General features: G+C 52.3%; 1 protein-coding gene across 1 annotated transcript; it reads left to right on the forward strand.

Moving 5' to 3' along the window:
- The first annotated feature begins 5,340 nt into the window (after positions 1 to 5,340).
- FKBP1A (FKBP prolyl isomerase 1A) lies at positions 5,341 to 21,234 on the forward strand. The gene is made up of 5 exons (XM_039497832.1): positions 5,341 to 5,485; positions 5,606 to 5,653; positions 16,895 to 17,007; positions 19,594 to 19,755; positions 20,200 to 21,234. Exons 1-4 carry the CDS (start codon positions 5,449 to 5,451, stop codon positions 19,720 to 19,722), a joined length of 327 nt encoding a protein of 108 aa, XP_039353766.1. The 5' UTR covers positions 5,341 to 5,448; the 3' UTR covers positions 19,723 to 19,755; positions 20,200 to 21,234.
- The last annotated feature ends 1,139 nt before the right edge of the window (positions 21,235 to 22,373 follow it).

A 22,373-nucleotide genomic window follows, 5' to 3' on the forward strand; every position in this document is an offset into this window, starting at 1 on the left:
TGTGAGGAGATGAGGGAGGAAGGGTCCTTTTGATCCCACATCGTGATCAGTTCCTGCCTTGCAGCATGAAGATTTACTTCTGTCAGGTTCCTAGGTAAAGGTAGGCAGGACTAGTGGCAAGAGCTTGGGATCCCAAAACCGAAGCCAGGGATCAGAGTCAATAGTCAAGCCGAGGGTCTAGCCAGAGTCAGAAATCATGTCCAGGGTCAATACCAGGCATCGGGGTCTGTGTTGGGTTTCCAGGGGTTGATTAGGAGTCAGAATCAGAGTCAGAGCAAGGTCAGTGCCAGGAGTTCAGACGTACAGTAGCTAGCTAGGAATCCACATTGTTGCCTGGACACTTCCTAGTACGCCCCATGGGCGTCTCTGTGGTCAAAGAACCAATCAGGGATCGCGAGACCACTGTCAGTCAGATCACCTGAAGTGGAATTTCCTCTGCAGGTTGTTGGTCACAGGGAGTGGCCCAGGTGAGTGTAGGGATGTTGGTTGCCTTGTAGCCCTGCGCAGGCCTGGGATTACAACCTCCCCCATGCAGAACAGCTGACTCACTGTTCTCCAACCAGAATGCCAAGCCAAAGAGAACTGCTGAATTCAGCCACTTGGAACTGTGGGTTAGATACAGTGTAGGTAGTCACTCTGACATGCTGTAACATGGGTACCAGATCTGAGGTATTACTGCTGGTTAGTGACAGGGCTGAAGGAAGCATGGTAGATGTAGGCTGTGAGGCTTGGGAGGGGTAAGGAAAAGTGCTTCACTGCCTGTTGTCAATGGCTAAGCACCTGCCTTCATCATCTACCACAGAGAAAGCTACAGTATTTTGATCACCTGCTGGCATGATGCTGTTCCCGGAGAGTGGCCAGTGGGATGATCCTAGTTCACCTTGTTTCCCAGAGGCTTGGTCCCTTGTGTTTTTAAAGACAGAATCTATTAATCTACGGAAAGATACCAAAGTTCAAGTGTAGAAACTCAAAAGAGAAGCACATGCCCAAAAGGAGAAGTATACACACCACACGACCTCTAGTATCACTATTTCCAAAACCAACCATGGTTCCCTGCCTTGGGTTCATTAGCAGGCAGTTCAGCTAGTTATCAATCAGATGAATTTTTCTGTGAAAGGGGTCGCAGGAATGGACTAAGCTACCTGCAATCTTGCTTTCTTAGGGGTTTATTGCAAGGTCTGCCCTGTGCCTGCCATCTGCAGGGGTGTCAAATTCACTCAATGGAAACGGCTGAATTGCACTTTTAATAGTTTCTAGAACAACTCTACAAAATCAGCATCTTGTACAACCTTCAGCACACTCCAAATCTCCCACTGCACAAAGATCAAGGGTTGGCTCTGGCCCTCTGTAGTGACTAAACTTTCAGTAAGTAAAATTTCATTGCCTTTGGCATCATGCATTAGCTTGTTATTTTTCAGGCCAGTGCTATTTCTGCCTTTTCTTTAAACCAGTGGTTCTCAACCCACAAGCGGCCCAATCAGCACACAGCTGCGGCTCATGTGACATCTTCAGGGCCATACAGGTAGAATATATATATGTAGTATGGATGCAGCCCCCATAACACACAGAGAGCTGCATATGAGGCCCACAATGGTAAATAGGTTGAGAACCACTGCTTTAAACTGCACACACAATGGCAGTATTTGTGCAGATTAGCCCCCAGTTTTGCACCCACTTTATTTGAAAATCTGGTCCTTAGAGTGGCATCACGAGGCTTAAGAGTTAACCACACTTCGCAGTGAATGGGGAAGATCCCATCTCAGAGCTGTAGCAGGATGTCTGCAGATAGCCTGGCAGGAAAGCAACATTATATCAGTTACAGGCAGATCACATTTACTTTGTCACCAGGGCCAGAAATGTAATTCAGGAAGGCTGGTCTGGGAGTTTTGAACCTAGTGGGCTATGGCCCATTGCTTCCCATTCAACATTGTTGTCTATGTATTTTGATGGCCTTTGTGGGCCAAGAAATGAAACATGATTAGTTCTCATGCTAAAAGTCATATGGTTGATAAGAACTGTGTTCAGACGCATTTGCAATTGCTATATCGCACCATTCAGGTTGGGAAGGATGTGTATTGTGCTGCACCATCCTTTCAGGTGGATTTGTATTTTCTGATGTCAGTATTTTTCAACTGTTTTTTTAATTATAAACTCAAAGGCAGATTTTTAAAAGTATTAAACCAGTGCAAACATGAATGTTTTCTCCCTTGGCATTTCTTGCTTTGCAAGCATGAGAAGGCCTCCCTTCACAGCTCTCCCTGCATATCAGCCAGCTTGGTGGGGAATCGTTCAAGGAGAATCAGCTTGTTTTGCAGGTTGTAAAGTTTCACCATGAACTGAGATACTAGAAGCTGACACCTCGTTCTGTTCCCTGCTGAGTGCAGACCTCACCGTGGTGTCACCAAAGCTGACCACTGAGGTCTTCCAGCTCATCTCTCTGTCTCAGGCAGCCCTTGCTATACGTCCTTCCCCATTAAGAAAGTTCTGTTAAAGAGATCCTGGAAATCATATGGGCATTGCAGGTGTCCAGTCCACTGTTCAGTAAGGAGCAAGATGAGAACACCAAGCTCAAGGGGTGACCGACTAACCCACCAAGCCTTCCACAACAGTTAACGGGGAACCACGGACCTAACGTAGCTCTTTATTTTTCTTCTGAGCTTTATGTCTTGAACCAGTATTTTCTAACATAGCCTTGTGGTGGAATGTACACGCCTTCACATACAGTCTGACAGGGAAGGGATTATGGCAGGGCTGGGAGGTGACTGGGCATACTTGGAACTGGCTACAGCTATAAAGAGACTTGTCTCTCAGCTGGGAGGAGCTCTAGTTAGGGGTAAGATGTTTCTCCGGAGAGCACAGCAAAGATGCTGACAAAGTGTTTGGCCAGAAAAGCAGCTGGATCCAAGAAAGTACAGGAGGCCCTTTGTTAGAGCTTAGACTGTATGTGGGGAAGGTTAACTGAGCAAAGCCATTTTCCTGGGGCTCAGTGTTTGAGCTGGAAGAAGCTAGTTCTGATACTTCTAGGAGCCACTAAACACCTTTGCTGTGTCCTGACCCAGCAGGGTAGATGGGACATGGAGAGCTCCTGAGAAAAGTGACTGAGCAGTCTGCTGTGAGGCCAGAGTGGTGCCGAGAGCTCTGAGGGGCGCCTGAGGAAGTGTAGAGTAATCGCTGGCTGGAGTTATTGACAAGCTTCACTTCTGCCAGTACACTGTGATGGAAACCGGGGGCGTGAGCAGATGCCATTTACTTTTCTAAGGATAATCTGTGGTACACTGGTGGCACCAGTCTTCACCAGGCACTTATTAACACACTACTGATGATGCTATTACATGAGATATAATCTCGCCTACTACTAGTGATCACATCTTGTGTAATGGATCATCTCTACCTTGGGTGCTTAGGGCTATAGTCAACTGACTGGGCAGAATACCGGTTCATTTTTAATTGCTGCCTAAAGGACTTGCGGGAGTTAGCACCACTACAGCTCCACTAGGGAGGAAGGATCACCCTGTGGTTAAACATCAGGTGATCTGGACCATTGCTATTCTGCAGGTTACTTATGTGACCTCTCTGTGGCATGGTTTCACCAGATTACAACAAAGATGGTAACACTTCCTACCTCATAGGGAAGTTGGGCAGTTAAAATGACTAAAGCGTGCAAAGTGCTCATATTCTTGAGTGATGAGCATCATGAAAATACTTATAAATAAACAGAGCTGTGTCTTCCCTTCCCACATCCTCACTCCCATTTACCAATGTGGGGAAGGTGAACACTACAGATTTCCAGAGCAGATTACTGCGGTCCCCTTCGACAGAGATAATAATCAGCAGTTAGACGAGCACACGCCTTCCTATTTCCATCTTGGATTTGGGATTATCACTTTTCTCTGCTGGCACCAGTCTGGTGGAAGTGGGGGAGACATCAATCTGGCAAATAATAGAACGGGAGTGTGTGAATTTAAATATTTCTACAGTTAAGAACAAAGCAAACCAGGAATGTTGGAGTTTGAATATTTTGCTTTCTAAAAGATTTGAGCAATGAAGTTCAATTAAAATCCTGTGTTCCAGATTCTTATCTATTATGTTACGCATCTCTGCTTGTCTCGCATTTTCATGCCACCCGCTGAAAGTGTTTGCTTTTTTAACGCGCTTCCCTGTCCGTGAAGCATCCCTGCTCACTTAGCAAAAGTCAAATTACTCCACTTCAGCTGAGGAAATAAGACATCTAACTAGAAATAATCCTCTTCAATGCAAAGCCGCTCCTGGGTCCTGAAGAGATTTTCGGATAAAACAGTTGCTCAGGTAATGGGGGGGAAGCGCCCTTGAATGTAGAGTTCAAAGTCTGAGGGCTTCTCTACAGGTGGAGCTACAGCCCTGATGCAGCGGCTCTGGTGCTTTAATGAAGATGCAACTACTTCTCCTGTAGTGTCCACCTCCCCGAGAGGTGGTAGCTCTGGCGGCAAGAGAACCTTGCCTGTGACATAGCGCTGTCCCCTGGGGCGGGGCGCGTGTTAGGTCAGTATGGGCTAGGGTGACCAGACAGCAAGTGTAGAAAATCGGGATGGGGTGGAGGGGTAATAGGAGCCTATATAATAAAAAGACCCCAAAATCGGGACTGTCCCTATAAAATCGGGACATCTGGTCACCCTAGTATAGGGCGATCAGACGGGCGGAGATTAGGGGCTTTGTTCTAGACAGGTAACGATCCCCTCCCCCCGAAGAACCCCCTGTGCTGATGTTTCCCACGTGCTCGCTGTCAGCCCAGGTCTCGGGGCTGGATTTTCACCCCCGCCCCGAGCGATGGCGTTACCCCGCTACAGGGAGGCGGCCGGGCCTGTCTGGCTTCAGTGCAGCCCCGCAGCTGCCAGGGGCCGAGCCCCAGCCCGACAAGCGCCGGGAGGCGAGCTCACGGGGCTCTAGGGCCAGTCTTACCCGCCTGCTCGCTGCAGCGAGCCCGGCCTGGGGCCATAGGGGCGCGGATCGCTACCGCGATGCCCCCAAGCCCCAGCTCCTGGAGTCATGTGACTGCAGCGCCCCGGTTTCTAGCCTAGGGTCTCTTTCCTCCTCCCCTGACTGCAGGGGGGCGGGGGGGAGCCGCTGGGCTCCAGGCCGGCGGGCGGCAGCGGCTCCGCTCAGGGGCGCCCGGTTCCTATGGCAACGATCCCGGCGCGCCCTGTGGGGCCAAGATGGCCGCCCTGCGGCGGCCCGACACGGCTCCGCGCGCAGGGGAGCGAGGGGGTGGGGGGACTTCACGCAAGATGGCCGCCGCCTCCGCGTCGGGCGGGGCCTCTCTAGGCGGCGAGCTCTCTATGGCGGCGGCGGCGTGCGGGCCGGGCTGAGGAGGCTGCGCATGCGCACGCGGTCTCCTCCTGCCTCCTGAGCTGAGTGCGGCGGCGGCGGCGGCGGCGGCTGCGGGATCGGGCGGGCGGCGGCAGCGGCAGCGGGATGGGCGTGCACGTGGAGACCATCGCCCCCGGAGACGGTGAGGGGCGCCCGGGCCCGCCGCCCCCCGCGGGCTGCCCCTCCCCCCCGCGAGACCCCCGGCCTCGCCCCGTCCCCACCCCGGTCCCGGCGCTCACGGGCTCTCTGTCTCTCCCCGCAGGGCGGACCTTCCCCAAGCGCGGACAGACCTGCGTGGTGCACTACACGGGTGAGTCCCGCCGCGGGGGGCTGTGCCCCGTGGTGGGGCACTGCCCTATAGGCTGTGCCCCGTGGGGTGGGGCTGTGCCTCGTGGGAGCCGTGCCCTGTAGGCTGTGCCCCGTGGGCGGGGCTGTGCCTCGTGGGGCTGTGCCCTATAGGCTGTGCCTCGTGGGGGCTGTGCCCGATAGGCTGTGCCCCGGGGGGGGGGGGGGCTGTGCCCTATAGGCTGTGCCCCGTGGGGGGGGGGCTGTGCCCTATAGGCTGTGCCCCGTGGGGGGGGGGGCTGTGCCCTATAGGCTGTGCCCCGTGGGAGGGGGGCTGTGCCCTATAGGCTGTGCCCCGTGGGGGGTTGGTGGGGGCTCAGGTCTGCATCGTGGGGTGGAGGGGCTCCAAGCAGTTGATGGAGCTGGGGGGGGGGGGTGGGCAGTAGGGTGTGTGGCTTGTGGGGGAGTGGTTATGTAATGGGCCACTGTGAGGCAATGAAGAGGCCTGGTACAGAAGGAGCCCCCCTAAGTGCTGAGACCAACTCACAAGAGCCGAGAGCAGACCCCACCCTGGCCTGGGATACACGTTTAAGGGGTAACCCTTCACTGCAGCACTTGAACGAGCAGCTGTTTGGTAGCCCTGTGTTCAGGCAGTCCCCTGTGAGCTGTGTAACTTGAAAGCTCCTTCGCATACAATATTCTGCCAGGGATCGTCTCACTTTGTTCTTTGCTGTGTCTCTTCTGATGGGTTCGCTAGAGACAGGCGCATTTAGCAGCCCCACGCTTGGTTGTAGGTCAGATAGGAGGCGCTTTGGTGAAGTTTCTGGGTGTCCTGCTGTTTGGTTGGATCTGTGGTCTAGCAGGAGGGTCTGCAAGCGACTTGCCCTGTCATCTTTCCCTAATGTCTCCAGTTTGTTCTACCCTTCTCAGCCAGACGTCTGTTCCCTTTGGGGGTGGAAAAGGGGTAAGCATGTGGGATGGCGGCATGGAGTCCAAATGCTGTGTGCTGTGGGTCCATCTACATTACAAATGTCAGGAACCTGATTGTAATAGGATTCCTGCTTCAGCGTAGGCAGGACTGTAATGTGGTGAATGTCTTGGTGCTGTCCAAAGCTTCAGCCACAGAAGAAGGGGAAGGTCAAGGGACAGTGTTTTAACTGGGTCCCAAGACACAATTGTATTAGTGCAGAGTGTAAGTGCCCCGAAGTGGCTGATGGTGTCTCCTTTACACAAGAAGTCCGAGGTAGTTCTCTGGTTTGGACTCCTTTCCGTGAAGGTGCTGTTCATTCTGTGCTCTGGTCAGGCTATTATCTCTCTCCCCCCATAAATTCTTGACTAAACCCAGCTGTAAAGTCTTCCTGACAAGAAATTAAAAAAACCCTAACTGTGTAGCTTGCTCCTTGGCTCAGAAATATCTGAGCCGACTAACCTTTCTCCACAGCCGCACATCCTGTAGTGACACATGTTCCTGTTCCTGTCCACTCCTCATTCCTTGCCTGTTACCTTTTAACACTCTCCGTGATGAAACAATGTGCATCTGCTGGGACAAGCACATAGCCTATTTTACCCTCTTTGGCGATTCTTTGCCCTCCTGGTTTGAAGCCAGATTGGCTGTGATGTAAAATGGCACACCCGCTCAGCCAACCTGCAGCTCTCAATTCTAGGAGCAGCTCTGTAGCTGTAAAGAGGGGCAGTGGGAGATGCCAGCTGTCATTTGGTGAGCGATGGATGTTTTACGACTTGGTTGCCTGTCTCTGTTCTGGCACACCAAGTGTAGGACTCCCAGCTCACGGCCGTTCGTGGTGGTGGTGGTCATTCCAAGGTCTTTCTAAGGCTCATGTTGCTATGGCTCAGCCTATTAGCCCTGTCTTCAGTAACTTGGTCACTTTTAAGATAAATAATCTCAAGATAGTTCTCCCCTGTCTCCATGCTCCAAACTCTACTCTTCTGCCTGTCCTGAGGAAGGAGGGGAGGTGGCAGTCTCCTGAGGCTGCTACTGTTTGAAGAAGAGCCACTGTCGGGATGGGGTGAGGAACGCCTGGGTCCATCGAGCCGTGCCCCTTACAGTCCTGCCCCATGGTGGTGATAGGGGGAGGGGAAGGTTCCAGGGTACGCAGAGGCTAGACCTCTGTGCTTGCTCCTGCGAGGCTGATGGCTCACAACCAGGCCATCTGCTTCTTCCTTCCTTCCCCGCTAACCTTTTAATCGGGGGCGGGGTGGGGGAGAGGAAATGGGGCTGCCTCTTTTGCCGGCAGCCCCATTTCCTCTGCCAATGGAAGAACAAAGGGATGGCTGGCAGGCAGTCAAGTGGCTCTCGGTGGGCCAGCTTTGCTGCATGCCAGCCCTCCGCATCCCCTCTCCCATCCCTATTGCTAACCTTTACTGGCTTTGAGGCAGCACAGAGGTTTCTCGCTGGGACCCCTTCCTAACTCCTCCCCACAGATTCATTCAGGGGTAGATGTCCCAAGTGTTTCCTTCCCGTCCCATCCCCACTACAGATCTGAGGCTATTCTTGAAGCAGCAGCAGCCTGTCTTCGGTGCTCCCCCCCCCCCCCTGCTTATATTCTAATGGCCCTTGGGGCTGAGGATTTGCTCTGAATTGTTGGTTCCTTGAGAGAATGGCAGCTCAGCAGTGAGAGACCCTGGGGTGCTGAATCCCCAGGACAATGCCAGCAAAACTCTCCTGTCTGCGCAGTGGCTATTGGCTCTAATACCCCCCTCTCCCTGTGGGGGGGCGGGGGGGCGCATGTCAAGAGCAGGATGAGTCGAGGTCTGCTGTACAGATTGGAGAGGGGACTTGTGTCCTAAATAAATGTTTCAGGCATGCACAGCTCAGCTCCCCTGTCCCGCTGGCTATTTAGTAACATTCCTGGAATCTAGAACAGCATAAACGAGAGCACTAATTTGGAGTGCATTGTATGCTGTTCCCAAAAGGTACCTTAACGGGCACAGATATGGGATTAATCCCCAAATCACAATTGTCTGAAGTGCAGATAGCTTCTATTCTTGGCAGTGTAGGAATTTCCGGTCCCAAGGCTGCATACTTGTAGCTTTCTGTAATGGCTCTCAATTGCTATATGGCAATGCAGGTCTTATTTAATTCAGCTTCATTAAGTTATAGTTCTGGAGTCAATTGATTAGAAAGTTATTTTTTGTCAAATATCTACTTCTGAAACCATTATTTCAACATAATTAAATGGGGATCTTTGAGAGCGGTCTATTTAATAGTATCAATGTACCTATTATGTTGAATTTGCAAAGCTGGAGACGCTCAGGATCTCTTGCGTGGATGTGACTAGCAAGAGCAAAGCAGCTTAGCTTAGCTGGGTGCAGGTAAACCACAGCGCTCCTGTTTCTCTGTCCGATTTGGTTTCATTTTAACACATCTGGTTCTTGAGCACAGTGACTTAGGTAAAAAGCATGTATTGCATTTGCCAAAAGTCTGTGGAGAAGTCTCTCTAGGCTGCCACTTCGTAAGTATGTGTTCAGAATGTTGCTCCACCAGTTCTTCAGCAACAGAATGTGTGTACTGCATGTGTCGGGTGGTAGCGGGTGGCTGACCCAGCACTTCCACAAGTGTTTCATTTTATAAAATCAGTCAAACTGAGCGTTCATGAAAGATGCTAGATTGACATCCTTGGAGCTTGATGTCTCTAATCCGCACAGTCTGTATTCATGGGCCAGAGCAGCCGTGTTCCCCTGAGCTTCCCTACCAAGGTACCTTAACCCTCTTCCCCAGGGACCACCTCTAGCAGAAAGAGGATGCCTGTGGCTGAGTGCCCATCCTGGCTTTCACCATAGACACCTGTCCACCCGGAACTAGACCTGGAGCCAACTCAAATATGTAATTGATCAAAATCAGCCACTCTATTGTAGGGTAATCAGTATTGTGCCTGTCTGTAAAAATGGGGCAGGGTGATCCTGGCAGTTAGACCAATGAGCCTTACCACAGTGTCAGGTAAACAAGTTAGAAGAATAGTCTTAAAGCACCTAGGAAAGCATGCTAGACCAACCAGTATGTTACAGAATCACAGATTATTAGGGTTGAAGGGACCTCAGGAGATCATCTAGTCCAACCCCCTGCTCAAAGCAGGACCAATCCCCACTTCCCTAAATGGCCCCCTCAAGGATTGAACTCACAACCCTGGGTTTAGCTGTGTGTGTAATGGGAAGGTGTCTCTCTCCAACCTGTGAGGATTCTTTGAGGGGTTAGCAATGCAGCGGCTAAGGAGCCCTGCTGGATACAACATATTTGGGTTTTAAAAAAAGCCTTTGATAAAGTCTGTTACAAAAGGCTATTAAGGAAACTAAGTCGAGGGTAAAGTTCTCTCATGTATTAGAAACTGGTTAAGAGAAAATAGTGGGACTGAATAGCCACTTCGGACTCCTCACAATTAACCTACTTCCCCGTTCAGAAGGATCCGTGCTAGGGCTGGTTACTAATGATTGGAGGGGTGGGGGAGTAGGATGGCAAAGCGTACTGAGGCTGCAGTTATTTAGCTCAGTTGAGACTCGAGGGGATATAGAAGAGCCACAGAAAGAGCTAACGTAGGTGGGAGATTGGGTAACGTGATGGGAGTGTTCACCTAGCGCGTCTCATTGTGGTGTCTGTGCTCCAGAGTCCTGGCTGGCCGTGGTAGGTGGAGGGAGTTCCTGCTTGCTGAGGGTGAGCTGGTTGAGGGCCGGAAGGTGAAGTTTAGTGGCGGCAAATGCAGGATGTGGGACACTGGAAGGGAGATGTAGGTGTAGCTCAGTGAGAACACTTGCTGCACGGTGGCACTGAGAAAGAAGCAGTCGGGTGTGAGGCTGCACTGAGGAAAGGACAATATCCCCAGGCTGTTGTGGAAGTTGGTGGCAGCCTCGCCTGGAATGCCGCGGTCAGTTTGGATCATCCACATCTCTACAGCACGTGGCAGAAATTAGAAAAGGTCAAGAGAAGGGCAGTGGATGTGGAAAAGCTTCTGTAGAAAGAGCCTAGAAAACTTAACACTGGTTAACTTAGAGAGGAGGTTAATCCAATAGTGTCCCTTAATTAATAGCACCCCACTGACCTTGTTAGGAGTCTGTTTGAATTGGTTTGAAGGTTAGAACCTGTCCATGTAGGCTGTAAATTGTTTGGGGGCAGTGCCTGGCACAGTGGGTCGCTGGTCCATGATTGGGGCCCCGAGGTGCTGCCATAAATACAAAGCGTGACTGTTGTCTGTAGTTAGGAAGCGATTCCCCTCACGGGTATGTTATTACATAACTGTTCAGTGTGGGGTTTAACACCTTCCTTTAGCATCGGGTGTTGGTCACTGGCAGGATGCTGGACTGGTGACCTCTGGTATGCTGCTGTTATCCACAGGCTACCTCTGAGCCAGATTGATCAGAGCTGACCTAGAGTTACAAGGTTTCCTGCCCCTTTACCAGACCTTAGGAAATGCAGCTGGCCTGAGCAGAGGTGTCTCTTAGAGCATTAGGATGACATAGGCATTCTGTTCATACCTCCCGCAATAAACAGTGCTAGTGCAGGAATGCTCTCTGGTTTCCATGCCATTTCTCACAGCCTCTTCTCCAGTGAGGGCTCCGTCTGCCTTGACTCTGCTTTTCAGTTTAGGAGATGGAGGGGCCTGAAGCTGCTGGTTCATCCAGAGGGCAGGCGGATTTCAGGCCATCCCTCTTCCAGTGCTACTGACCAAGAGGGCAGGGTGCTGTGCAGGGAGCTTTAGCTGGCTTGCACATTGCATCTTAGGTCGCCTGAGCAAACCGTAGCAAGGAACTGCCAAGTGTGTGCTGTCTGCAGCTCTTGAAGCAGAGCCAAGTGCGGTTCAGAGCGGGCTGTGCGCTGGGATCCCTGGTGCAGGAGGTAGATTGCTTTCTGGATTACACGCCCTGCAGTACTAGTACAAGGCCTTCTCTTTCACATTGCACAGTAAACATAACCCTGTCTGCGAACCTTAAACTTCCTGTTGGCTTGGCTTTGCTGTCACCAGTTTGTGCCATTATCTCAGCGATCAGGCCTCCAAAGAGGAATTGGTAGGAGACTCCACATCCTTAACCTGTAAGGCCTTAATGGCGTGGGAACTGCCTGCCTGAGTGAATGGCTCTTGCCCTGGACCAGGCAGCCACACTTGGTCCATGGAGGTGCCTGGGCTGCAGCTGCCGGCAGGTCTGTTCTCTGTGGGGGTCCCTCGCCTTTGGAGCTCACTACACCCTCCACTCTGATGTAGCCCAAAGCTGTTGAGTTGCAGGGCTCATTTCTTTCTGAGGGGGAGGGGCTCTTGAAGAGGGGAACCTTGCATGAGAAGCGATGCTAAGGGAGGTTGGGTGACACATCGTCCTGTCTCCTTTGTGGCTGGTTTTGCTCTGTGGTGTTTCTAAAGGCATGTAGACCTCGGCTAGCACATGGCTTGCAGTAATAGTAACATGCCAGATGCAGCACGTTGTCCTCTTGCTCAAGGGGACGAATGGGAAACATCAAGTCTAAAGCTTGAAAAACCCATTACAGGAGTAAATACAAAAGGCACAGGAAGCAGAGCTCTGCCCATTGGGGTTGGGAGGCAACGTCCCAGTGGGCAGCCTGGCTCTCTCCCACCCCGGCCATCTCAGCTGCTGGAGAGCAAAGGAGGGGGCTGGGGTTCCCACCAGGGTGCTTTCCTGCTTGTGGGCTCCATTTCAGCCTCTGATTAGTTAGTGTCTTGATGCTTTGCCTCCTGCCACTGGAAGGGAAGAGTGTCTGGTCCCAGAGCATCTGAAGAAAAGGGGTAGCTGTCTTTGCTGCTCTCCCCCTCTCTTTCTGGATGGTCCTCCACTCTGCTTCACTCCAGGACCTGCTAGAGCTTTCCTGATCAGCTGCAGTGTGGAAGTGACTTGATCTTTGACAGTGTCACAGCTGCCCAGAGGGTTCCAAAGAGCATCTGTGAAACTGACTAGCATCCTGTTAATTTCCCTCTGCCCCATGCCACAAGTGTGAGCAGACGCACCAGAGTCATGCATTTGCAGACTCAGGAAAACACTTCATCAGGTCATACTTGGAAAGTGAAGCTCTTCAGGGCTGGGGCCACATTTCCCTGTGCACGGCCTGTTACAACGGTGCCCTGATCCTCGCTGGGGCCTCTTACATGAGTTTAAATTCTGCAGGAAGTCGGATGCCTTGATATCCCCCCCACCCCACGCATTGGCCAGGGCAGGAAGCTGCTCACTGGTGCACGGACTCTGAGCGCTGGCCTGGCCGTGGTGCATTGTACCTGAATGTAGAGTGGGCAAGGTTGGGGAATCGTTTCTCCCCTTACGTCGCTAAAATTTGCAGTTGGCTTGTGGGAGCGTTTGCTGATCTGCTCCCTAGCACTAACAACATACCCAGGCCATGTGACGCTCAGCTCTACACCGAAGTCACAAGCTGTAGGGGAGAGGAAATCAGTGACCGTAGTGCCATCCGTGGTGCTGTAGGCATGCACGCCACTGGGGCTGTGTGCTAAAATGAGGGTGCAGGGGAGAGGAAGATAATAGCCGCGCCTGTCCCTTTGGAGCTGAGAGGCTCCTGTGCCACACCCATCGTTAATAGAATGATGATAACTGAGAGGAAAGAGGACTGGGGGGAGGGTTATCTGTGAGAGGGAAAGTTCACTCCCTCCCTCTTTGTGCTGTTGCTCCCGCTGGTTGCAGCACCTCCCTGGCAGCGTTGTGTTCTGCTTCCAGGAAAGGAAGCCCTGGAAGAGGACACCGTGGTGGTGGGAGAGGGGAGGATAGCAAAGCACTGTCCAGCCTGACCCTGTAAAACTACCAGCCTTCTGCTTCCTGCTTTGGCGCAACACCCAGTGTGTGGCTCAAAGGATTGTGGGATTTTGGGGGAGTCGCAGCAGACGGTGGCTGGTTTGTTGATCCGAGGTGCGAGAGGGCTGAGAACCGGGAGGGATTGTGTCCCCGATAAAAGCAAGCAGTAACTACTAGCTCATTGTTCCCTGGGCCAGGACAGTGTTTTGCTTGGCAGGGCTATGCTGGTGCTGACTTGCTGAGCCAGGGACCTCGGAGTTGAATTCTTTGGTGCAGTGGAGCTGCTTTCCAAGCATTGGGCACATTAGCAGTATTTGAAAAATCCCTGGAGCTTATTCCTGTAAACGAACAAAACTCCAGCAAACACATGCCTGCATGGAGGTAGGGTGGAGTGCTAGTGGGTGACCCGAATGGAGCTGGACAACACCGTGTGAGAACTGTGCTAATTGCAGCTAGATCTCCTCTGACACAGAGCAAGGCACAGAGCTCCTCTTAGCCTGCCAGCACTCTCTGTACTCGCAGACAATCCCCATTATCGGCAGGCTCGCCTACACTCTCAGCGGGGCAGCGCCATTGCGGAGCCTGGGGCGCTGCGAGCTAGAATGGGGGCCGGGCGCTCTGTGCTTTGGTTTTTTCGCTATTGTAAGGCGCTGGTAATTACAGCACTTTGGGAGGTACTCTGGCAATGTTCTGTAATGGATTGTATGAGAATGGTCTCCGCACGGCAATGTGCTCCAGCTTGTTGTTAAATCTGAACCGCACCATGCGGCGAGGGCCGTTTCACACAGGTTAGAAAGCGTGTGGATCACTGCAGGGCAGATTTCACTTTGTGTACCTGACTTTAGAATTATTTTGCCTTTCAAATGTACTCTGCTGGCTTCGAGGCTTTAGGTGGTGCTGCCTCAGCACTGCTGGCGAGCGGTGAGCTAATGGGCCTCTTTTTGAAAGGCCATGTCTCGCTTGGTGTGGGTTTTAGTGTCTGTACCCCTCGGGAATGCTGGCTGGATAGCAGCAGGCTGCCTGATGAGCAGGGATCCCACCCGGTGAGTGTGGTGTTAGCAGTCCTGGCGCATGGTGGTTTTGACGCGGCCCGGTCAGTGACAGCTGATTTGAGCCGAGAGCACATAGATCAATCAAGGAGCAGCTCATCTAGTCGGCATTGTTTAGGGCGAGCTCCTGTGCTGCTTGCATCTCCCTTCACTGGTGTATTCACACATGCGAGGAACTGCAGTGCTTACTGCTCCCCCAGCCCGGGACGGAAAAGCAGATCTACCCAGACCCATATCCAGGGGTGGCTTTATGTATTTTGCCGCCCCAAGCATGGCAGTCAGGCGGCTTTCAGCCGCGCGCCTGCGGGACATCCGCTGGTCCTGCACCTTCGGCGTACCTGCCGCCAAAGCTGCGGCCGGCGGACCTCCCGCAGGCATGCTGCCGAAGGCAGCCTGACTGCTACCCTCAAGACCGGCAGGCCGCCCTCTGTGGCTTGGTGCACTGGTGCCTGGAGCTGCCCCTGCCCATATCCTTGACCTTCCTAGCCACTTCCTAGACGCTCTGGCTGCTGTGATAACGTAGCCTGAAGTAAGATGTAATTTGTTGTTCTCCCCGTGCACGCAGTGCATTTTGTCCTCTTGCCCATGGGCAGTGACTCACTGTCCTGATTAGGGGAAATCTCTCTGGACAGTGCCCTGCTGGACGAGACAACGGATTTATTTTTCCAAGAGTAGAACAGCTTCCGCTGGGGAAAACAGATGCTTGTTTTTGAAGAACTGGGGAAAAGAGAAGTGTGGGTAATGCAGTTAGTTAATCATTACACTCCTGGTTACTCTTCAGCCTGTTTGCAGTAGCTAACTAGCCTGTTCCAGTCTGGTGCCTGTGGGTGCTGATTTCTCAGTGACCTGTTGTTTGCCGGATCTAGGGCTCCTGTAGAAAGGAGACCTGCCCTGGGCTAAAGTGCCTCAGGCATCCATTGTGTCACACTATCAGTTTGCTTCTTTAGTTCTGCTTACAGACCCACTTCACTGCCCTGCTTCGGTTTAGTGAGCACAAGGATTTCCTGGGCACCTTGGGCCCCTCCTTCTCGGAGGCCCCATGGTTTGGATTTCTTGTGTTAGTGGGGTCCCAGCTCAGATCCCCTTGGAACTGGCTAGACCGTCACCTGGCTGCCTCTGGCCATGTGTGGAGGGTTAGAGGGATGTGTGGGATGAGGACAAAGCCAGTGAAATGGGACGCTGACTCCAGGAGAACACCCAGTGATACATTGTGTGCCCCAAGCTCCTCTCGTGTGTGCAGCCCCCAAACGGCTTATTCCTGGGTTGGCCGTTTGTGTAAGAAACTTGGCCAATGGACAAGCTCTGCTGCTCGTATAAGGCAGTGAAAGCTCCCATGTTTCCCCAGGAAGGTCATGGAAACTCCAAGGAGCAAGGGAGGGAACTGCCAGAAGAGGAGGAAATTCCTCCTTTGCTTGTGTTGAGGAACTATATTTAGCCCTGAGGACGTTAACCTTGCTTTAGCCAAAGTACCAATGCGCTCACTGTGGTAAGGGCTGGGTACAGGGCTCCCTTAGAAGAGGGGTGTATTCTGCAGCTAGCATAACATGTCCCTGATTCTGGCTGCAGCTTATGGGTTCTTCAGCGCTGAAACAAGCCAGGGGATCCAGGAGAAACACCTTGATACGAGTGTCCCCATTCCAGCTTCTAGCAGCAGACCACTGCACTGCACTGTGCTGTGCAGTGTTGGCTCTCTAAAAGCCCTGCCATCTCCCCCCTTGGCTGGGTGGGGTTGGTAGCGCAGGAGCCAGAAATCCTGGTGTTCACTGCACAGCTTCTTTCAGCTCTGCGTGCCTGGTTGGCATGGCAATTGGTGGTTGCAGATCTGTGGGCATAAGCGAGAGGAGAGATTTCTCTGTGCTCCTACAGACTAACTGGGGAGTTTGACCTTGTGAAGAGCAAGGTGCGGTCAGGCCAGCAAGAACAGTGGTGCAGTCTGATGTGCGACATGACCCATCAAGAAGCACCAGGAGATGGAAGGGGTCTTCTCCCTCCCCGCCATCATTGTAGTTCCCATCTTCCTTCTGAGCTCGGGAGGCTTGTATGTGATCTGACATCTCAGGAAGCTGTTCCTGACACAGGAGGGAGTGATAAATTCACCTGTTCTGTCTGAATGTTTCTTCTCCCCGTGACCTTAGCTTCTCTCCTTGCGTTGCTAGCTAGAGAGGACATAGCATCTGGAATTGCACTCAGTTCATTGGGTCCAGCTGCAAGTGGTGTTTGGTGGGACCGTCTTCCCTCTGGGAGCTCTGCTTTCTGGGCTGTGCATCCCGTGGTGGCACCTGAAAGCCGCCCCCTGGAGGCCAGTAACTGAGCTCTGCTGGGAGCCCTCCCTGATGCCAGGACTGCAACATTTGGCATTGGTGTCTGGTAACTGCTGTCACATGGATGGTCAGACTGCACCAGGCTCTGAGGAGGTGTGGGGTCTTTTCCATGCTGCATGTTTGAGGTATTGCTTCTCTTTTCAGGTATGCTGGAGGATGGGAAAAAGTTTGATTCCTCCCGCGACAGGAACAAGCCATTCAAGTTTGTGATGGGCAAGCAGGAGGTGATCCGCGGCTGGGAAGAAGGGGTCGCGCAGGTGTGTGGCCGTATCCCTCCGTGTCTGTTGCGAGGGCTGTTTGGAGACGAGCAGCTGAGGCTCAGAGACGTGGGAGAGACTCATGCTTGCGGCATGTGCTGTTCTCTTCTTTTCCCCGATCCAGGATTTTAAGTGTGGGAGTAAATGTCACCTTCTGCCTCACCGCCTCCTGGATCTGGTGAGCTCAGCGGGGTTGGGCCTGCCAAGCCCTTCAGTGGGACACCTACAGAGTGTCAGTGACTCAATAGGTGCCATCTCTCCCGCTGAATCTGAGCTGAGCTAATGTCCCAGCACAGTCTCTGATGAGACAGACCCAAAGTGGGGCTACCATCTCCCGGGCTGCCCCTCATGCTTGGGAAGAGCTCCCTGTAAACCTCTGCAAAGTCATTGTCCACCATCAGATCTCTCCTTAAAACTCTGCTACGGTGCCTACAAAAAACTGGGCAGTGGCTGGCTGCTGGTGTGCTCAGACCATCGCCTGTCATGCTGACCTCTAGTGTTTTCCTTGGGGCTCCCCCTGTAGGTCTGTATCCATCTGGTGTCTCAGCTTATACTTAGATTGTCAGCTCTGTGGGGCAGGGACCATCTTTGGGTTCTGTGTTCGTACAGCACCTAGGGCAGTGGGGCCCTGGTCTGTGACGAGGGCTCCTAGAGAGTAAATAAAGGTGTCCCTTGAAAATGGAGCCCAAGGCGTGCTGTAGGCGGGAGAGTGCAAACTGGCTTGTCCTGGCCACATTCCAGTTTGGGTTCCTGGGCTCTACCCTGCCCCCTTTGAGGCCCTGCAGTTTCAGTAGGACGTGGATACTTAGTTCCCATCATTCCTGACTGTGCAGGGCTCAGGCTTCACCTGGTGTGTAGCAGCCCCTGCATAATACAGAGCCGGCCGGTATCCTGAGGAAACGGTCTGAGCTCCCCTTCTCACCGCTCATACGAAGGGCATCTCCTATTCCGCTTCCTCCCCTGAGTGCATCGCCTTAACCGGGATCTAAAAATAGGACGTGTAGCCCGTTTTCAGGGTGCGCCCTTCGCTTTCCTCTTTCTACTTCCTGTTCTCTACTTCCCTCTGCCTTCCTGGGCCCCTTGTTGCATTGCCTGGGTCCGTGGTCTTGGGCCTTGCTCCTGTTCCAAGGTGTGCATCCATTTCACCGTCAGTCTTCTGTCTCTCTGTAACGGGGTGTGTCAGTCTGCCCTGTTCTTGCCATCTCCTCCTCCCTCTGAGTGTTACTCTCTCTGCACTGCTCTCCTTTCCCCACCTGGCTGGGCCAGCACATGGAGCCAGAAGAATGATGGTATTTTCTAAAGCACCAAACTCCCATTGACTTTCATTAGCAGCTGGGTGCCTAACTCGCTTGGGTGCTCTGGAAAATCTCACTCCAAGTACCTTCCACCCAATGGGACAGGGGTGAAATGTGTGCTGGGGTGGGGCTTCCAGGGCATCTGTGGCTTGGAGGACTAACCATCACTAGGCAGCAGGAGTGCCCTAGGCAGGGGTGACAGAAGGAATCTAAGCCAAGTCAGAGATTTTTCCCCAGTCTCATTCTTCTCTTACTCTTGGCTTTCCGCGGCGCTTTGCAGAGTGCTCGTGGGTGGGATGCTGAGCTATCTCAGCTCAGAGTGGGTGGCACAGCAGGCTTCATTAGCTGCTTTTGTCCACACAGCACATGTGCGAGTCCCCATGCCTTTGGTTGACGTCCCATGCAGCATGCCTGTAGCCCAGCCCCTGATCAGAGCAGAACAGCTGTCTGCTGTAATGCTGGTTGAGTCAGGAACTTGGATACAGGTGCGTATCTCTTCCATGGTTATGCCAACCCTCTGCAGAACTGTGGAGCCTAGCATCAAACTTACACTATCTGAGGCTGCGGGTCTTTGACTAAGCAGAGAAAGGAGCATCTGCCATGATGCTAAAGTACCGTGGGCAGAAAGGTTAGTGCACATAGCTAACGTAGTCCCTTCCCACAAGAATCATGGGTGCATTAATTCTGAGTGAGATGATTCCCGTGTGCGTCTGTAATCTAGTCTAAATGGAAGTAGTTCCCACACAGTCACCTCCTAGATCAATCAGTAGGAGCAGGATGGAATCTGAGCACATACAGGAGATAAGTGACTTCTCCTTCCTCTTTGTCTTCAGGAATATCCCGAGGAGGAGGATGGGCTGCATTGCAAGGGCCAATTATTATTAATTATCTGTGTTACCCTAGTGCCTGGGAGCCGTAGTCATGAAGAGGTGCTGGTCCATGCGCTAGCGACGTACGAACCCTGAACAAAAGGCAGGCTCTGCCCCAAAGAGCTTACAGCCAAAGTATAAGACAAGATAACAGCTACAGACAGACAGGGAACAATGAGACTTTGTCAGCGTGACAGGCAGTGGTCTGAGCACAAGAGCAGCCTGACCGTGGTCATTGTTCTGTTGTCTGTTCACTGCATGATGTCTCCTCTGTGCAGTGGGCAGAATGCCTGTGTGCTAACAGCGGGCACTGCCCTGTGGGTAGCCGCCTCGGCTAGAACATGCATTGCTCTCTCGAGGTGCCTTTGCCTGGTTTGGAGTTTTTGCATTCATCTGACTTTGTTCTGTGTCTTTTTCCACAGATGAGTGTTGGGCAGAGAGCAAAGATGATCATCTCTCCAGATTACGCCTACGGTTCTACTGGCCACCCAGGCATCATCCCCCCAAATGCCACGCTAATTTTTGATGTAGAGCTTATTAGATTGGAATGACAGGAGGCCCCTTCCTCAACTCCCTGTTCTTGGGTAGGTGAAAGCCAGGAACTGCCTGGTGACCGCCAGCACTTGCTGCATGTCGTACAGCTGGTTCTGCTGATCTCAGAGGAGGGGAAGTAGCATCAGTCAGAAGTGTGTGGGGAGGAGGGAAGGTGTTGCCTGTAACAGGGTTTAAGGAAAGCAGACTGAGCCTGCTTGTGTGTAGGGATTTGGGTGGCTTGGCCTGCTCCGAGGTGAAGCAGAGCATAGATCTGCTCCTAACCCAGCACAGCGAGTGGGCTTTCGTGGTTCAGGCTGGAGAGTTAATTGCAAAAGCTGAACATATGTCAGAATGCGCCTGCTCTGGGCTGCAGTGGTTTCGTCTTCAAATCCCCTCACGTGCCCCAGTTACCCCCTCCAGGGGTCTTGGGGCTCCAAGTTGGGCTCCCTCCACAGCCTCCTTTGATGCATTGGCTCCTCTTCTCTCTCCAACAGGTTTGGCACATGGAGGAATCCAGAATCTCAGCTTCAAGAAAAATGCACATGACTTTGTATGGAGCTTTTCCTGATATTCCACTACACTCATTGTATAACCATATACCCTGATTGAATGTGTCTGATCACTCAGCTTTGCTTCTGACTCTTCCTCCTTGTAGCGTGGTTTTATGTCTTTTAAACTGTATGCCGTAAACCTCACCATTTTGGGGTCAAATTCTTAATCTTATTTTTGTTCTGGGTGTAGATGAAGTTGTGTGTGATTGAGCATTTTCCAGTGAGTGCACTGACGGGTTCACCGTAGATAGGAATCGTTTGAACAAAGAAAACCTGTTAGTTTTTTGGATGCAAATATCGTGTATTAAAAACAAATTGCTGCTGCTCCAAAAGCCATAGGAGCTATCGAGGGCTGAGGGACTCTGGAAAGCAGAGTCGTTCTAGGCTAATGTATTTGTTCCCTTGGCTGAAACTGGGCCCCTGGGAGCGACTCGCTTCCCCCTTCCCGCCTGCCTCGTGGAAGGACAGTTTCAAGGCGGTGTTGCTGCCCCAGCAGTAATTTCCCTCCAGGGTGGCTGGGGCTGCCCTTACAGCTGCCCCCATTGACTTTTCCATCTCTTGGTTATTTTCCTCTTGGATTTCAAAGACCTTTTTATCTTTAGCCATCAAAGCTCTGCAACTACCTACATTCAGGAACTTGAATTGAACTTTTTAAATTGAAGGTGCTGTTTATGGCGGGGGGGGGAGGGGAGATACAAAAAGAAACCAGCCCACAAGAGAAAACCCCAACCCCGGTCGTCGTCATTACGACTTAGACCCGAGTGTTCTCTACCAAACCCTGATGCTGGTCATCACAGCTCGCAGCAGTCTCCCGTATGACGCACAGTCCTGCTCCGCTGAGGTCCTTCCCACTCGCCTGCCTCTGCCCTGTGTAGTAATTTTTGGTAAGAGAAATTGCCGCCATCACTTCCTCCTCCACCACATTAAAGTATCACGTTTTATTATTGCAATAAAATGCTTTATGCTGGCTTTTCTCAAGCCCTGTGTCGGAGGTTTTTCGCTCGCCTCTCTGCTACTTAGCCCGGCTGGCTAACAGCGCGCTGACACGGAAGCTGGGGGTGGAGGCAGCAGATCTGTGCGGACGCACGGCTGCCTTCATTGTCTGAGGAGTGCAAAGGCTTGTGTAGGTGTGCCAGCTCTCTCCAGAGCAAGGCATTTGAATTCGGTATCTCGGCCCTTTAGGCTCAGAGAGGCTGAGAACTTGCCTTCAGGCTGTTAGATGCCTTGCCAGTGTTAGTGACAAGGCAGCCTGCCTAAGTTTACATAATTGCATTACCATAAAGCTATTAAAAGTATCACCTTGCAGGCATTGAGGGGGCGAATTGCTTTCACCTAAGCACCAGCCCTGCTCTGCGTAGGGAGAGTTCGAAAGCCTTGGCTGGAATGGTTTATCCCTCATATCAGCGCAACTCAGGGCATTGCGCCAGGGCTTAGGGTTCCAGTTCTCAGCATTGTTCAGGGCCCCTGCATATGGGGCGGGGAGCAGGCCCTGTTTCTGCACGGAGGGAAGGGTGGTAGTACAGCCTTTAGTAGGGAGCACAGGACTCCCCAGGCCTTTCTGATTCCTAGCTGATCAGTGAGAACAGCAGCCACAAGCTCCACCTGAAGCCGGGAAAGCAGAGAGCTGCTGGCAACTCTGCCTAGCTGCTAGGAATTGAGTCCTGAGTAGGGAAGGAGGTTGGCAATCCCTGCTGTGGAGAAGTTTGTGTTTGTCACAAATGCAAAATGCTTGAAGCCCCAAAGACCTTCTAGTTCCCCACCTCTGTCATCTCTCTAACAAGTGCTGTCTTTCTCTCTGCCCCTCACCCCCTTTTCTCTTCTGGTCACCCTCCACTGTGTCCTGCTTGCCTGCGCGCTCTTCCTAATCCTTGATTACTTTTCTCTGTGCCGGACAGGGAATCTGGCAGATTCACTTTTACTGCCAAGTGGAGCAGCAGGAAATTGAAATTGCTTCTTGTACAAATGGAGGAAGAAAGTCAGTGGAGGGTGAGTGGGGGGCTGGGAGCAGACACACTGCTGGACCCGTCCAGACGGCTTACTCTGCACCAGGGGTACATAGAGGAGACCTGATGCATCATTTGTGGACATCAAAGATACCAACGTCAATGTTTGTCTGT

Source organism: Mauremys reevesii, linkage group 13 (genome assembly GCF_016161935.1).
Source record: "Mauremys reevesii isolate NIE-2019 linkage group 13, ASM1616193v1, whole genome shotgun sequence".
NCBI classification, from domain to species: domain Eukaryota; kingdom Metazoa; phylum Chordata; order Testudines; family Geoemydidae; genus Mauremys; species Mauremys reevesii.

What these genes read in the sequence shown, in the direction of transcription:
- FKBP1A (XM_039497832.1), top strand. Translation starts at nt 5,449, where the DNA reads ATGGGCGTGCACGTGGAGACCATCGCCCCCGGAGACG. An exon ending in GACCATCGCCCCCGGAGACG is followed by an intron (nt 5,486 to 5,605) that starts GTGAGGGGCGCC and finishes CTCTCCCCGCAG; the next exon opens with GGCGGACCTTCCCCAAGCGC. An exon ending in GGGAAGAAGGGGTCGCGCAG is followed by an intron (nt 17,008 to 19,593) that starts GTGTGTGGCCGT and finishes CTTTTTCCACAG; the next exon opens with ATGAGTGTTGGGCAGAGAGC.